The sequence below is a fragment of the Neovison vison genome, chromosome 3 (genome assembly GCF_020171115.1).
Source record: "Neovison vison isolate M4711 chromosome 3, ASM_NN_V1, whole genome shotgun sequence".
In the NCBI taxonomy this organism is placed as follows: Eukaryota; Metazoa; Chordata; class Mammalia; order Carnivora; family Mustelidae; genus Neogale; species Neogale vison.
Window position 1 is genome coordinate 28,376,152 of NC_058093.1, and position 14,839 is coordinate 28,390,990.

Genomic DNA, 14,839 nt, shown 5'->3' on the forward strand with positions numbered 1-14,839 from the left:
TGAGCTCCAAAAGAGGTGGGGAGAGGCCAGAGTCAGAGCCCTGGATGCAATAGGAACCCCGTGCCCTACGTCATGACCTCCTGCCCCCAGCATGACCACCTTCTTCACACGTGGGTGTGGCCATTGACACAGTGGAGTCAGTATGACAAGGAAAGAGCTGAGGTCATGCATAGTGGGGCTCCACGCAGGAGGGTTTCCTCTCCCTCTGGCAGGTCCCCGGACTCTCGAGCCTCGCTGTGACAGTAGAGCGTCAGACAGGCTCCGTGACCAGCCCAGACCACCCCAGAGAACAGAAGTCCCGTGGACTTTCTTCCCTCACTTCGCTGCTGAGACAGATCAGGGATGTCCTGGGGGAGTGGGAACTTGATCTGGGAATGGGGGGCTGGGGGCGACGGGTGCGGTCATCAAGGAAGGGGTTAAATACACAGTAGCACGGAGAGCGAAGTCAGGGGTTTCCTGCAGGAGCAGGAGGAACAGGGGGTAGAGGGCTGATGGCGCTCACTGCAGGGAGGGGGCGAGGAGCAGCCAGGCCAGAGATCATCTCTCTCTGTTCCCCAGTGCCTGGCTCAGCGCCCCCAGCCTTCCCCTCTGAATCACCAGGCAGCCTCCAGAGGGACTGGCCTGGCCTTTCCCATCCCCTCCCTCACCGGGCCTGAAATAGAGGCGTGCCATTTCCAGAAATGGCCTCACCTCACCTCAGACACCCGCCCTATTTTAAGAGGCCATCCCCTCACCAGGGCATCGCGGTGTGAGCATCTCCACACCCTCCTGGGGCGGGGGAGGGCAATGGGGGGGCATGTGGGGACATCAAGGGATGCGCCTCAGCTGTTCCCTGCACTGAAGCCCAGCTAAGCACCTGCCACCGGGCCAGCCTCGTGGTCTCCGGGCGGCTGCGCCCCAGGTATCATGGCACCCAACCCCTCCCCCACCCTGAGACTCGAGACCAAGCTCCTCCGGTCCATCCCATGGAGAGAGGTGGGGACGGAAGGGGCAGATTTATCCAAGATCAGTGGCATCCAGGTGTGTCATGGGAGCCGGTACCAGGAATACAGGCATCTGCGGTTACCGAAATCGTGTGGGGGTTAGCACTGGTATTCCACACCCAGATTTGCTCTTTCCTGGCAAGGCGACTTTACACAGTTTACTGAACCCCCTGTGCCTCAGTTTCCCTACCCAGGCATGGTAACAGTGCCCACCTCACAGGTGAAACAGTGACTCGCAAGGGCTTGGCACTGTGGCTGGGGCGGAGCAAAGCCAGAGCGGCCTCCCAAGGCCAACGGGCCTCCCCCTTAGCTTTGTCTGCAAACGTCTAAGATGCTGGCCACGGTCACTACCGACAGGTCAGAGACTTCTGAGGAGCCACGACAGCTGCCGCCACAGCTCCTACCCCCCCAGAAGGTGCTCAAAATGATCTTTCAACTGAATCTCCCGTTCACAGCGGAGCAAATCGAGGCCCTGAGAGGATGGTATCTTGTCAGAGAATCTGAACCCAGGCAGTTTGACTCCAGAGGCCACATTCTGGACCCCAACACTAAACCACCTTCCATGAAAATTGCTGCATTAAGCCAAGGACACCCCACATCTGCGGAAGAGGAAATTAAGACCACAGGAAGGCTAAGTCAGGCCTTCAGCTGTAGGGGGCGGGATCCAGGACCTGGACCAGACCCAGGCCAGCACGCCTACTCTACCACTCCACTACAGCATCTCGGGCTTTGCCTGCCTCTGCCTATCTGTGACGTCCTCAGGGAGCAGAGAGAGCACCCCCCAGAGCCCATTCCCCTAGCCCTAGGGCCACTCCAGGGAGCTCCCTAGCACCTTGAGGCTCCAGCTGGAGTCATCTCTCGGGCACCCCAGAGTCTTGGAGTTTAGGCACTCTTACCCCAACTAGTACCTGGGGAAACTGAGGCATAGGACGTGCCCACAACTAAGGAGACAAGCCCAGACCTCCTATTTCCCTCTCCAGACCAAGAAAATTCGCCAGAAAAAAAGCGCTTTTCTCTCTGAGCCCCAGAACCTAGAACCTTCCCGAAGTGCCTCCAGCCAGGAAGAAAAGCAGGACTGGAATAATGGTCACTGCTCCCGCCCCACAGCTGGCTTTCCTGTCCCTGTGGGGGAATGCAGCCTAGCAGCGAACATGCAGGCTCGGTCCCCGGGACCACCCCAACCACAGAGCTCCCAGCCCAGACAACCATAGCTGGGCCAGGCCAGGTCACGGAAGAGGACAGTAGAGCCTCCGTCTGCTTCCCCTGCCTGCCCTTCCCACCCTTCAGGCACGGGTCCAGCTTCTCAGCCTCCAGACAGCAGCCCCTCTGTCCCTGCAGGATGAGCTGACCTTTCACTGGCCAGAAAGTCCCACGGGTTCCATCCCCCTGCCTGAGGGAACGGATGAGGAGAGAGGAGGGAGGCAAGGGGCAGAGAAGAGCCCAGGGCTCACTCAGCCGCTCCTTCCTCCCCCGTCCTGCCTGTCACGGCCGCGGTCTCCCTCTGCCCTGCCGTCTGCCCCTTGCCTTCGCTCACGGCAGCGGGCCTGCCCCAGCCTCTCTTTTCCCCTTAACTATCTTACCTTTTGTTTGCCTGGCACTTTATAGTTTACAGAATGTTTTGACATTTACCATTGTACGGAATCCACAGAAGGGAGAGACCATGGGGACACACCAAAAATACCTTGAAATTGCCAAGTGCTCTTGTTAAAAATGCAAACATCCCCAGGATGATGACCAATTAGGCTGGCAGCCACTGGTGGCTCAGAACTAATTCATTTCATCCTCTGCCTTCTCCCCCAGGCACTCAGCACAGCAGAGGGAGGGCCGGGGTGGCGGGGAGGAGCGCTGGGGGAGGTGCCTCCGCAGAGTGGGGTATCTGAGCCCCTGGAGGACAGGGAGGAGGATGGGGAGGGCGGGGACTAAGGTAGACTTGAGGACAAGCCATTCACTTTGCAGTGCTGCCTGCCTGGAAACAGCATGCTCTCATCTAGGCCTAAATTCTAGCCCAACCACAGCCCACGGCCCACTCACTTAGAAATCCATCACTCATTCTGGTAGCTCGAAGGTCAGAGAGAGAATCTTTTTTCAAGAAAAGGCCTAGAAGACTTGCAGAGTAGAGTCAACAAACCCAAAATCCTGAAGAAGAAGGTGGAAAGGAAGGAGGCGGGGGGCGGTGCAGAAGATCAGGAGCAGGGGGCAGCCAGCAGGCCTGGCTGTCCCTAATCCAGCTCTGCCCCAGGGCCCAGAGTCCCCAGGATGGCACACCCCCACCCACCCTAGGACCAGCTGCAGCCCGGAGCCTGGGAGCTGGAGTCCTTGAAAGGACATATCCTGGGCCGTGGGGTTAAATCAGAAGACCCTTCCTTCAAGGGGGCGTCTCAGTTATCCCCAGCTGAAACCCAGGGGATGGGCCGAGAATCTCAAGGTTCCTTCCAGCTCCCGCATGCTGCAGTCCCAGGACCAAATCAGAAAAGCGAGTCTATGCCAAACCCCAGCCAGGCGTCTCCAGGGCTCCTGGGCCCCAGGCACGCTCACTTTTGGAGCCCCGCCCCGCCGCCCACATTCAGATGAACCGCACAAACATACACAACCCACAGCTAACCGTCAAAGACTGAACTGAGTCGCTGCTGCCCACTTGACATAATGCTAGGTTTTGTAGCTAAATTAAACACGCATTAATTTCGACTGCGGCTTACTTTCCAGATTTTGGAGCCTATCGGTTTCCAGCTCTCAAACATTTTTGTTGGCTATTGATGAAAGCTTGCAGGCCCTACATGCTGGGTCCAATTCCTAGTGCTCCGACCCAGGGGGAGTCAGGCCGCAAGCCTGGAGATATCTAAGAGCAGGTTTCAAAGACATCTAACAAAGTACTGCATTTGCGGCACAAGAATTCTGTCGAGCTCCACTCAAGGCCACCTCCTCCAAGGAGTCCTCCCAGGCCACTCCAGGGCCATGCCAGCTCTTGAGAATCCCTCCCCTGCCAGTCTCAGAGTCCAGGCCATTTGTCCCTTAGTGGTTGTTCGCCTGCATTCTTTAGCTCTGTCTTCATTGTTTCACACATTCCTGTTTTGTCTTATCTGTTTTGTCTTATCGTCCCCCAGAGGAATGGGAGCTCTCGGAGATGCCCTGGACCTCGCCTCTGCCTCCCCTCTGAACCTGGTACAGAGCCACGGCCCACCAGCGGCACCGAGACCACAGGAGCAGGACAGTGCCGCGGGGAGGGGAGCTGGAAGTCTGGGTGCCACCTACCCTCCATGCCGTCCTCTCGATGCCCATCGAAGTTGTCATAGGAATCCCAGCGGATGAGGGGGTCAGAGGTGTTATAGTCCACGGACACACTCGGCCCATTCTCCAGGTGTTCCATGCCTGAAGGAATGGGGCAGGAGTGCAGTGAAGAGAAAGAAAAAAAAAAAAAAAAAAGGATCAGCAGCTGGAAAAACAGAGGCAGCCAGCAGCTCTCCCAGGGCTGCTCCCTGAGGGGCTTCTCCTATTCCTGACCACGGTGGGGTGCGGCCAGTGGCAAAAGTGGGCAGAGAACCCAGAAGTCTGGCTCCTTGCATTCTTCTTTTGTTTTATTTTGTTTTAGGATAGAGGGCAGAGCAGAGGGAGAAGGAGAGAGAGACCCCCAAGTAGGCTCCATGCCCAGCACAGAGCCCAACACGAGGCTCGATCCCACGACCCTGAGATCATAACCTGAGCTAAAATCAAGAGTCAGACACTCAACTGACTGAGCCACCTAAGCACCCCTGGTTCCTTGCATTCCTGAAAAGGCTCATACCCGGTTATAAAGGTAAATCAAGACAGGACACTGAGGAATGAAGACCCCACCCCGAGGAGAAAGCTGGGGGGCCCTCTGGCTAGGTGTCTGCCTCTTCCTTTGTGTGTCCCAGAGGCCCTTGTGGCAGTGCCAGGAGACCAGAAAGGCTACCCCTGGAGTCAGGGGGAGGGTAGAAGAGGTTGGTGATGAGTGGCATGGGGTCAGGACAGCAGGGAAGTCATGGCCATGACACTGAGAGGATACAAGGTCATCTGAGCCATCCCCCTGCCTCCCACTTAAGGTGTTCCCAGTTCCAGGAAGAAATCTGAGGGGAAAAGCAGTCTCTCCTATGTACCCATAGAAAGATGAAGACCACATGAGCCACAAGCCTCGCCTCCTGGGGCAAGTCCCTTTCCTGACCTGGCAGGCCTTCCTTGAATCTTCCCAGAGTCCCTCCGCCTGTAGCCTAACTTCATCTCGTCTCATTCTGTTCTCAAATAGGATAGAGAACAACTGGTCTCCACATATAACAAGTTTAAAGGCTTCACAACTATTATTAAACCAGGCTTCTCATCTTCAGGTTGAACCACCTCAGTTTTCATAAATACTTCTCATGCAGCTAGTACCCCTGAATGTGCCTTCAGCCCCTCCTTCCATCTGCCACAGCCCTCAGTCTCGGAATATAAAGGGATGGTGACCTAATGGGACCAGAACAGTATACCCAGCCCAGCACCTCTTGGTTGGCTCTTTTATTTTTATTATCCAAAGATTAAGTCACTGGTTCATGTTTAGCTGGGGGTCCACTGTGATACCCAGATCCTTTACTGTTGGCCTGCTTCCCATTCACCAGCAACCTGATAATTGTAGAGCACATGAGTGGGAGAACTGTGGAAGTAGGGAGAGGACAGGTTAGGATGGAGGCAACGGGGGAGAAAAATGAACTCTAATAAGCTTATACCTTGAATTTTCTCTGGTCCATAAGAAAATACAAATTCTACTTTGCCATATTCTGGAAATCGATCATCTGAAAAGGGAGAAGGAAAAACAAAAATGAGCAATTAATTCCCAAAAAAGACTCCAACTTTAATCTTTCTAGAGAGATTAAAATAATATGCACATATATGGTTGATAATACTATAATACTATATACACATATACATAAGATATAGATAGACAGATAGATAGATAATGAAATAGGCCTCTTGCCCACCTTTGGCACCAGTCCTACTTGCCTGAGATAACCATTCCCATTTCTATTTCTTATTCTACAAGCTGTTACCTTAAGACTCTAAATAATCACTATTTTTATGCCACCATTTCCTGATACACCAATTTCAAATAATCTCCCTTGATTTACCACTAGGAAGATAATGAACTTGGCCCATTATTTCACTCCCATCTCCCTTATTAATTCTAATAGTAGTAGAAGTAGTATTTATTCTGATTGCCTTCGAAACTTTAAATACTACAGCTAAGCCTCTATTTCTTGAGCTATTGTCCATGGTGTCCGCTGACTCCCTCGTGTAAGAGGAGAAAGTTTGTGCCCCCACTTTCCCTGCCTCTACGGACTCCACCTTGATGTTGTCTGCTGTCCCTTTATGTTTCCCTGTTAAGACCGATAACGCTAACATTCCACTCTGTAATTATGATGGCATCTTCTGTTTCTGCCCTCCCGGCTCCTGTACAGAGGAAACTCATCACAGAAGCATTCTTCTACTGCAAGAACCAGACTACATTGTGTGGGTGGGTGGGTTGGTGGGGGGCAGGCTCCTCTCAGCTCCCTTCCCCCACCCTTCAAGCCCCAGCTCTATTCTCTGCTCTTGGCTTTAGTGCAGTCTGGACAAAGATTCTACCATCTACCACTTGTGGGAAGAGAAATTACAGGAGGGATGGTGACCGCCTGCCATCCCTGTGCATGTCTCTATCACTGTATGCACCACTTCATAGTACCCCACTTGTGTGTCTCTTTCTCCCACAGAACTGCGAGCTCCCTGAGGGTAGGGCCTGACTTCTTTCTCTTTGTAATCCCAAGGTCTAGCACATGCCTGGCACATATAGACCCCCAGGTATTTCTTGGAGGATGGATGGATGGATTTGGATGGGTAGGTGGATTGATGAGTGGGTGAGCAGATGGACATATTTAGATGGGTAGGTGGATAGATGGATAGACGAATGGATGAGTGGATGGATTTAGAAGAGTGGATGGATGGATTAGGAGTGGATGGGTGGATGGATTCGGATGAGTGGATGGATGGATGGATGGGTGAGTGGATGAGTTAATGGGTGAATGGATGTGGATATTGTCCCAAGTTTCAATGTGATACAGACAAAACCTTAAATAGATAAAGAAGCAAAGGAAGACACCTCCCTAACCACCTCTCCCTCCCTCAGGAAATGGTTCCCTCTTCACTGCTGCCGTAGTTCCTCCATTATCACTCTTCTACCTTATGGCATTATTCCCTGCTGGGTCTATGTCTCTATTCAGTGAGCTCACCTTTGAAGGCATCATCAAGGTCTTCCTTCCCAAAGACAACCCCCAGGTCATGGATGGCACAGGTGTGGAACTGCACACGGAAGATGACATCTCGGGCTGGGCTCCGGAACTTCTTGTGGTAGCACTTCAGCTGGTGGGAAGGAGAGCAGAGCCCATCAGGGGCCCGAGGAGGGGAAATCAGATCTCAGAGAGCTCCTTATTAGCTCCATGACTAAGACCCCAGGGCTTCCCCAAGCCTAATGAGGGAGAGGTCACCAATACCATATAGAATCTTAAAGCTATCTGGGGAAACTTCCAGAAAACAGAATGTTGGAGGCCAATCTTGTCCTTTGGGGACAACACTGTCCTCCCAAGAAGTTCCTGCACACAGAATGGAAAAAGAAGGAGCGAATTTAAATTGCAGAAGGAAAGACTAAAGTTAGAGTTGAGGAAGTCCTGTCACCACAGGAAGCAAGAAGGTAACAGCTCACACGGAGAGATATTTCCCTGGAGATATTCTAGAACAAGAGATAAGCACAGGAGAAGGGATATTCAGCTCTGAGGCAGGGGAAGGCCTTGCAGGAGCCCTGAGGGCCTACGGCCCCACGGCTGGTGTGACAAGAGTGACAATCCTGTTAGGAGGGGAGCAGGAAGACGGAAGAAAGGAGAAACAATAACAGTGAGGAGGGGGCTTGAGACAGAGGGGCAGCGCTCACCAAGATGTCTCCCTTCAAGAGCAGCCCAGGCTCGATGGTGATGCAGATGCTGGTCTGGCTGTCTCCTTGGACATTACTGCGGGAGAGGGGAGCAGAGAGAAAGAGAGCTGCTGAGGGGGGCAGGCCTTGCGTTTACTCCCTGCTCCCCCTGCCAGAGGGCTCCTGGGAAGTCTTGCTGCCTCTGTCTCTCTGCCAATGAGATCCTCCCAGAAGTCCTGGCCCCATCTCCCCACACTCTTGTCCCTGGGCCTGGGCCTCAGGCCCTGGCCTCGGGCATCCCTGGCCTCTCATTCCCGCGGAATACCTACTAGATGCCAGATGTGTAGACAGGCTGCATGGCCTGGTAGATCCGGAGAAAGGGCCGACACCCTGTAAGGGAGGGTGGCGTTAGCGGGCATGGTGTGGGAGCAGGGGGAGTTAGGGAAGGAAGGAAAGCTGGGGAGAGCAGAAGTAGGAAGGAGAAATGAAAAGAGAAAGGAGGAAGAAATACTAGCTTTTCATCTGGGAGGCATTTCTGAGTTTAGAAAAACCATGGCCGCATCCAACTTCCCACACCAGCCAGCACCACCAGAGTCAATCCCATGAAGCGATCCGGAGCTCGGAGAAGGCTCAGGAGGTGGTGCGGTCCAGACTCCCACCCAAGCCCACGTTTTTATGCCTTAAGGCTGCCTCTTGAGAAAAGAAGGTGGGAGCCAGGAGGGGAGGGACGCCAGAGGGCTCGGGCAGGTACCTCCTTTAGACTCAAAGTTGGGGATGCCGTGCATGATCACATGGTGCAGAAACAAGGGCTTGTTGTTCATTTTGATGGAGCCAGAGAGCAGGCCACTGAAGTAGTGCACGTACCTGGGGGCAGGGAGAGAGAGGCAGCGTCTGCCTGGAGCCTTGTCCTAGAGCAGGGCCATCCCCGTCTCTCTTCTGGCCCTGCCCAGCCCACCCACCCCCCACTCTCCTAGGTCACCTGGAAGCTGGGGTCTGCGCCCCAGCACAGTCCTTCCTAGCTGCCTGGAGTGCCAGGTAGGGAGGACAGGCAGGAACTGCTCAACTAGGAGCTGCATCAAACCCATAGGACTGCTTGGGGGGAAGGGGGGGTTCTCTGGCGCCCCCTGGTGGTCACCATGAGCATCTCGTTCCAGCTTCACTCCCAGCCCAAAAACCTCCTGCTGGACCAAAATTCCTCCCACACATCCCTGACATCCCTCACATCATTAAGCTGCACGCTACTGCATACGGCGGGCTGATCAACCATCAGACATCTCTAATACTCTCACACAAAGTTTAAACCAAACTTACATTTACACCCAATGCCCCAGTTCTGCCCTGACAGACCCACCAGCCACGTGACAGTCCAGCAAACAGTAAGAGGTTAATAATTACAGTCCCTATTTTACATCGCACTGAAGTGTATGAAATCTCCCTCTATATATGGTATTGAAAGACATTTAACTTCCACTAAGCATTCCTATCCCTAGGGTCAAGACTCCCCAATACTTTCTGGATCTTACCGGAAGAATGCAAGAATTAACGCATCTCTATTCCTTCGGGAAGAGAGGGGAAATGGGGTCCAGAAAGAGTTGCTGACCCTTAGCAAGAACACACAAAACTGGGGTGGGCAGAGAGAGAGGAAAAACCGTCTGAATTTCAGTGCACCTGCCAGAAAGAAAGGTCGGTCCTTCTGCTGGGGCTTGGTTGAGGTGTCCTCCTTGTCTGCATGGCCAGAGGACGTGAGCTGGGTCAGCCAGACCAATCAGAACTAATCCTAAGACTCCGTGAGGGACAAGGGGGCTCTCTGAGGCTGGTGGAACCAGAACCCCCATGACCATGACAACGGCCCCCTCCTGTCTCTCGGTTCCTTGACCCACCAGGCCTGCAGGCCTCTGTCCCTGGGCCCGGGTGGGGCCGCCTCGCACTCCCCAAGCCAGATAATCTGATGGGCACCACCAGTTCCTATTCAGCCCCTGCCCAGCCCCCAGCCCCGTTACTCAAACCGGAAATCTGGAATGGCGGTTCCTATCAGATCTCCAGCCCGTGCCAACAGGATGTGTCTGTGTGCTGGGGACAATGAGTCTGGGGTGGGGTGACAATGAATGGGGGAGTTGCAGGCAAAGCCCCTCCCCCCTCCTCTCCTCCAACTGATCCATTCCCTACAAATGACACTGCCCAGAAGGCGGGAAAGTGGCAACAAATACGCACTGAAGCCAACAGCCGCACTTTCACACGGGCCCAGACAGAACTGCCCGCCCATAAGCAGATGCGTTTGCAGATACAAGCTGCCAGGCAGACAGATAATGTAGATGCCCCCGCCCCCGGCCACGTGCGGTGTGAGTGGGTGCGGCACACTGTGGACTCGCCAGACACTCCTACTGCTGAGAGGGGACACGGAGCCCAGTCCCCAGGCTTTCAGCTACAGGGACGTGGCTGCTCCACCCACTTCCTCCAAGCTACATGGTGCCGTTGATCCTTCACGGCGAGACTCGTGACCAAGGCCACCAGTCTTATGTGGCAAGTGGGTACTTGAATGACAGCATCTTTCCTCCCCGGGAAAAATTCTCTTCGATCCACAGCTGCTACATCTGGCAGCCCAGCCAGAATTTTCTGCATGTGGACATCCGGTTTCTGATGGCTGATCCGGAGACCGGGTCTGGGGACTCACTTCTGCTTGGACTCCCCGCTACAATGGCAGACACAGTCACTGGCAGAGCCAGCAGCCTTCTAACAAGGCAAGCAAGGTGGGGTGATGGGGAATAAGACGGGGAACCCCAGCAGGGAGAGGCCAGGGGTTCCTCCTGGCCCCGTCAGCGTTCAGAGGGGCTAGAAAAGCCAGGGGGATGCTTTGGCCCCAGGCCAGCCTGCTTGCTCTTCCCTCTTGCGTGGTTACCGCAGACCTGCCCCCGGATGCTTCCTTCCTCCCCTCAGAACTTGCCCACCCCACGCATCACTTTCTCCCCAAGTTCAACCCCTGTGCCCACCGCATCGCTCTCAAAGCCATCATGTTCTGTTTGGGTTTTCCCCCACTTCCAAGTACTTCTCATGACCTGAAAGCATATTGATGGCTCGTGTCCTGCTGAAACAGCCAGCACAGCCGCAGCGCATGGAGCAGTGTGGCCCATCATGGACACGGACGAGTGGCAGGCCCCCCTCTCCGGCTACACAGTGGCTGGACCCCATTCCCCATCTCCAGTTCTCCCCTCTGGGCCTGGGCTTCTGCCTCGCCCTCTCCGGCAGCCTCCCCACAGCCCACCAGCCCCGACTCTCCCTGTGCTCACCTGTAGACCAGCCACCATCATTACACAGCGCATTATCCACAGAGCAGAATCCAGCCCTCAGGACTGGGGGTGGCATGAGCCCACCGGGAACCCGGCCTGGTCTGACTTACAGGCCCCTGAGTACCTCCCAGCTCTGCACCTACTCACTACGGACCCTGGCCATGTTGAGTCCCCTCCCTAGGCTCAGGCTTCTCATCTGTAAAATAGGGATATGCCCTGGATGGTCGTACAGTAGCTCATCATTATTACTCAGGTTTGGCCTCAAAGCCACCAGCTCTGACAGGTGTTCCTTGATCCCCTTCACTAAATAGCCCCAACCTCCTCCACCAGGTCTAACCCACTCCATCCTCTTCCTCTCCTAGCAACAGCCATTACTGAAATGGTCCTGTCGGTCTACCTACAGTGCGAGGTCCATCCTTCCCAATGGGATATCAGTTCACTGAGGGCAAAGCACTTTGTCCTGTTCAACTAGATGTCTCCAGCACTTAGAAAGCAGCAGAGAACCTGAACCTTGTCTGGTGGATGAATGAACCATCTCTGCCTTACTTTCTGCCTAGGCTGCCATGGACTCCAAAGAGACCCCGTGCTTGAGAGCCCCTGGGTAAATTTTTAAAGCTCTTCCAGCAGAAGATGACCTTTATAGTAAGAATCTGTGACCTCTCCAGGGCAGGTGGCTAGGACGTCTGCCTCCTGTAGGCTCATCGAAGCACGGAAGCAAGAATAGCACCACCTTCTTATACAAGCTGCCTTCTGGCACCCAGACCAATGTGTCCTCCACCAATGGCCCCATTGATCTCCAGCACTGGCCTCAGGAGTCAATGACCATGCCCACCTGTGGGTGCACACAGCTGTCCCTGGGCTCACCCATGTCCCTGAGCTCACACCACTCTAGGATAGCACCTGAATATGCACATTAAGTACACACCCCCCCGAGGCATGTCTGTTCCAACCCCAGCCTGGATAGCAAGCTCCTACACACGCACGCACACGTGCACGCATAGGCACTGGCTGTGAGCCCTGGAGACCCACCTTCTCTGGGATGGCTGGCCAATTGGCACAATCTTATCCTCATAGAACCGCTTCATGGCAAACCGGTCCAGGGCCTGATCAGCGCTGCAGAGAGAGACAGGTGCTCAGAGGAGCCAACTCCTATGGCCGACAGCCCCTTGCCTCCCAACCCTGCTCTCCCAGACCTATAGAGCCCTCCAGCCACCTTATGCTGAGCAGCTTTCAGGAAAAGGGTGCCCCAGCATCTCTCAATCCTGTATGCTGCAGGCCTCAGCATGCGGGCTTTGGAGCCAGACAGCCTGGGTTCCCATAACAAGTCTGCCACTTACTCCTCAGCCCTGTGTCCTGAATCAGGTTATTTAACCTTTATGAACCTGACTGCCCTTCCTGTCAAATGGGAGTGACCAGTGTCTTCTTGAAGCTTGTTATGGCAATTAAGTGAAATAACATCTACAAAGAACTCGATACACGGGGCACACAGTTCACTATGAAGGGAACATTAGGCTGGGCTGAGTTTCTTAAAGTCATAAAACTACCATCTAAGCCTCCACAGAACATTTTAACTATCTGCAAAGAGACCATAAAAAAAAAAAAAAAAAGACAGATGATGTAGCCCCTCCGTTCCTAACTCTCCAATGACATCCCATCCTAAACCCCAAAGTCCTTATTGAGTCCCACAAGGATAAGATCACTTCTAGATGGTTCTGCCAGACCCAGATTTGAGCCAGCATTTCTTTCTGACTCCCTCACCAGCTCACTTGGGAAAACAGAAGGCCTTTTGCCAAGGAAAAGTGGCCCCAAGATGGTGGTGGGATGGGGTGTCCACAGATGGGCCTGCCTCCCAAGGCTGCTCCCACCAGTGCTCCCAGTAGAGGGAGGAACTTTCCCTTCTCCCGCCCCCCAGTACGCACAGCCACCTGCCTCAGAGCTGTAGACTTCGTTCTGTGGGCTCCTCCACCCCATCCCCAGCACCTGTGAACTCCAAGGAAGGGAGAGGCCAAGGAAGGATGGGCAGAGGGGGTTCCCACTGACAATATGCAAAGAACGGGGTGCTCTTACCTGGCAGAAATGTTGCTGTAGTGCATGTAAGCCGCAATAACAACGCCTATCCTGCCTCGGTTTCCCTAAAAGAACCCCAAACACAAAGTCTTTATTTGTAAGTCAGCCCTACTGCCTCAGAGCCCATCTGGAAGCCTGGAGAAAAGGGGGGCAGTGGCTGGAGAGAGGGGTGTGGTTCTAAGGGAGAACTGGATGGAGGAGGGAAATGCAAGGGAGGAAAGCAGGTCAAGCTGAGTCTCAAAGAGAAGAAATACAACTGATCGTCTACTACCCTTGAGGGCCCCACAAGCTCATTTCTTGGGGGTGCCCTCTGGGACAGAAGCTACTATCTCCTAGAAAGGAGAAAACACACAGACTTGCACGCTCACACAGTCCAATGATACAGTCAGGCACACACACTCATCCAAGGCCACATCCATGCATGTGCGCATGTATGACCACATAGGCACGTGTGTACACATGCACACACATGCACACACATACAGGTGCACACTCTGACCTTATTGTGTAGAACAACGACGTTGTGAGGGTCTGCGTTGAGCCAAGTGTCCATGGCCTTGCAGACACTGCAGATCTTCTCCAGGGCGGGGGTGTGAAGGTCAGGCCAACCAAATTCCAGTACCTACAGTCCAAGCCGTGAGTGAGAAGGGACGAAAGCCTCAGAGAGTGGACCAGAGCTAGGGGGAGGGAGCACATACCCCACACCCAGGGGCCACAACAGCAGCCACCCACCCACCCACCCACCTTGCTTCCTGCCCTGTCCATCAGCCGAGAGGGCAGGCAAGGGTGCAGATGCAGAGGACATCCCCCCAGGACCAGAGACCCAGGGTCCGAGTCTCAGCTCTCACACTGCTTCGCACTAGGGCCTCTGGCAAATCATGGCCTCTGTCCTGGCCTCAGTTTCCCCATATGTGTTGTAAAGCTGATGACTGCAAGATCCCTTCCACATGATTCTGACTCCAAAATGTGCTGGGCCCCCCACCCCCCGTACTTCCCCCAAGCTCTCCTCCCACAGACAATCCCAAGGCCTGGCTCAGGGACAAAGAGGGGAAGTCAAAGGCTCCCAGCCGTTGACACCTCTTTTCCAGGCCCGGACACACAAACCATGGGCTTTCTAGGCCAGCCAAGAGAAGCCTGAAGGGGACAGAGGGCAGAACTGAACAGCAGCCTTCAGGCTCCTCGAAACTTTCAACTCACACATCATTAAATGGAGAGAGAATTCTTGCTCAGAAGAGCCAAGAGAGCACATCTCATCTAGCTGTCCACTATCAGAGGTGCGAACTGAGGCCCAGAGAACTGTCACCTGCCCAGGGTCACAAAGTAAATGGGCACCAGAATCAGGGAGCCCAAGCACATCTGTGCAAAGCCCTGCGCTCAGCCTGCTGAGCCAGTGTAAGTGAAAACGGGCCGTAGACAATTCCCAGCCAGTTGAAATGCAAAATGCATTTCAATATGGCTAGAAATCTCATAGCTCCAGCCTCACCCTAGAAATACTCTGTGCACCTCAGGGGGCCAGAGCTGGGTAGGAAATCACTGCATCCAGCTTGGCTCTCAGCAATTTGTATTGCAAATACAACAAA

At 54.1% G+C, this 14,839-nt stretch overlaps 1 protein-coding gene across 4 annotated transcripts in view; it reads right to left on the reverse strand.

The window, feature by feature from the left end:
- TNS1 (tensin 1) overlaps window positions 1–14,839 on the reverse strand; it is a 179,771-nt gene that overhangs the window by 70,776 nt on the left and 94,156 nt on the right. For all 4 annotated transcript variants that reach the window (XM_044241576.1, XM_044241575.1, XM_044241578.1 and 1 more), the window contains 9 exons: window positions 13,759–13,881; window positions 13,260–13,324; window positions 12,222–12,305; window positions 8,660–8,772; window positions 8,238–8,298; window positions 7,930–8,005; window positions 7,235–7,364; window positions 5,699–5,764; window positions 4,233–4,349 (listed from right to left, as the gene is read on the reverse strand). In XM_044241576.1, coding sequence (XP_044097511.1) covers window positions 4,233–4,349; window positions 5,699–5,764; window positions 7,235–7,364; window positions 7,930–8,005; window positions 8,238–8,298; window positions 8,660–8,772; window positions 12,222–12,305; window positions 13,260–13,324; window positions 13,759–13,881 — 835 coding nt within the window. The remainder of the gene's footprint in view (window positions 1–4,232; window positions 4,350–5,698; window positions 5,765–7,234; window positions 7,365–7,929; window positions 8,006–8,237; window positions 8,299–8,659; window positions 8,773–12,221; window positions 12,306–13,259; window positions 13,325–13,758; window positions 13,882–14,839) is intronic.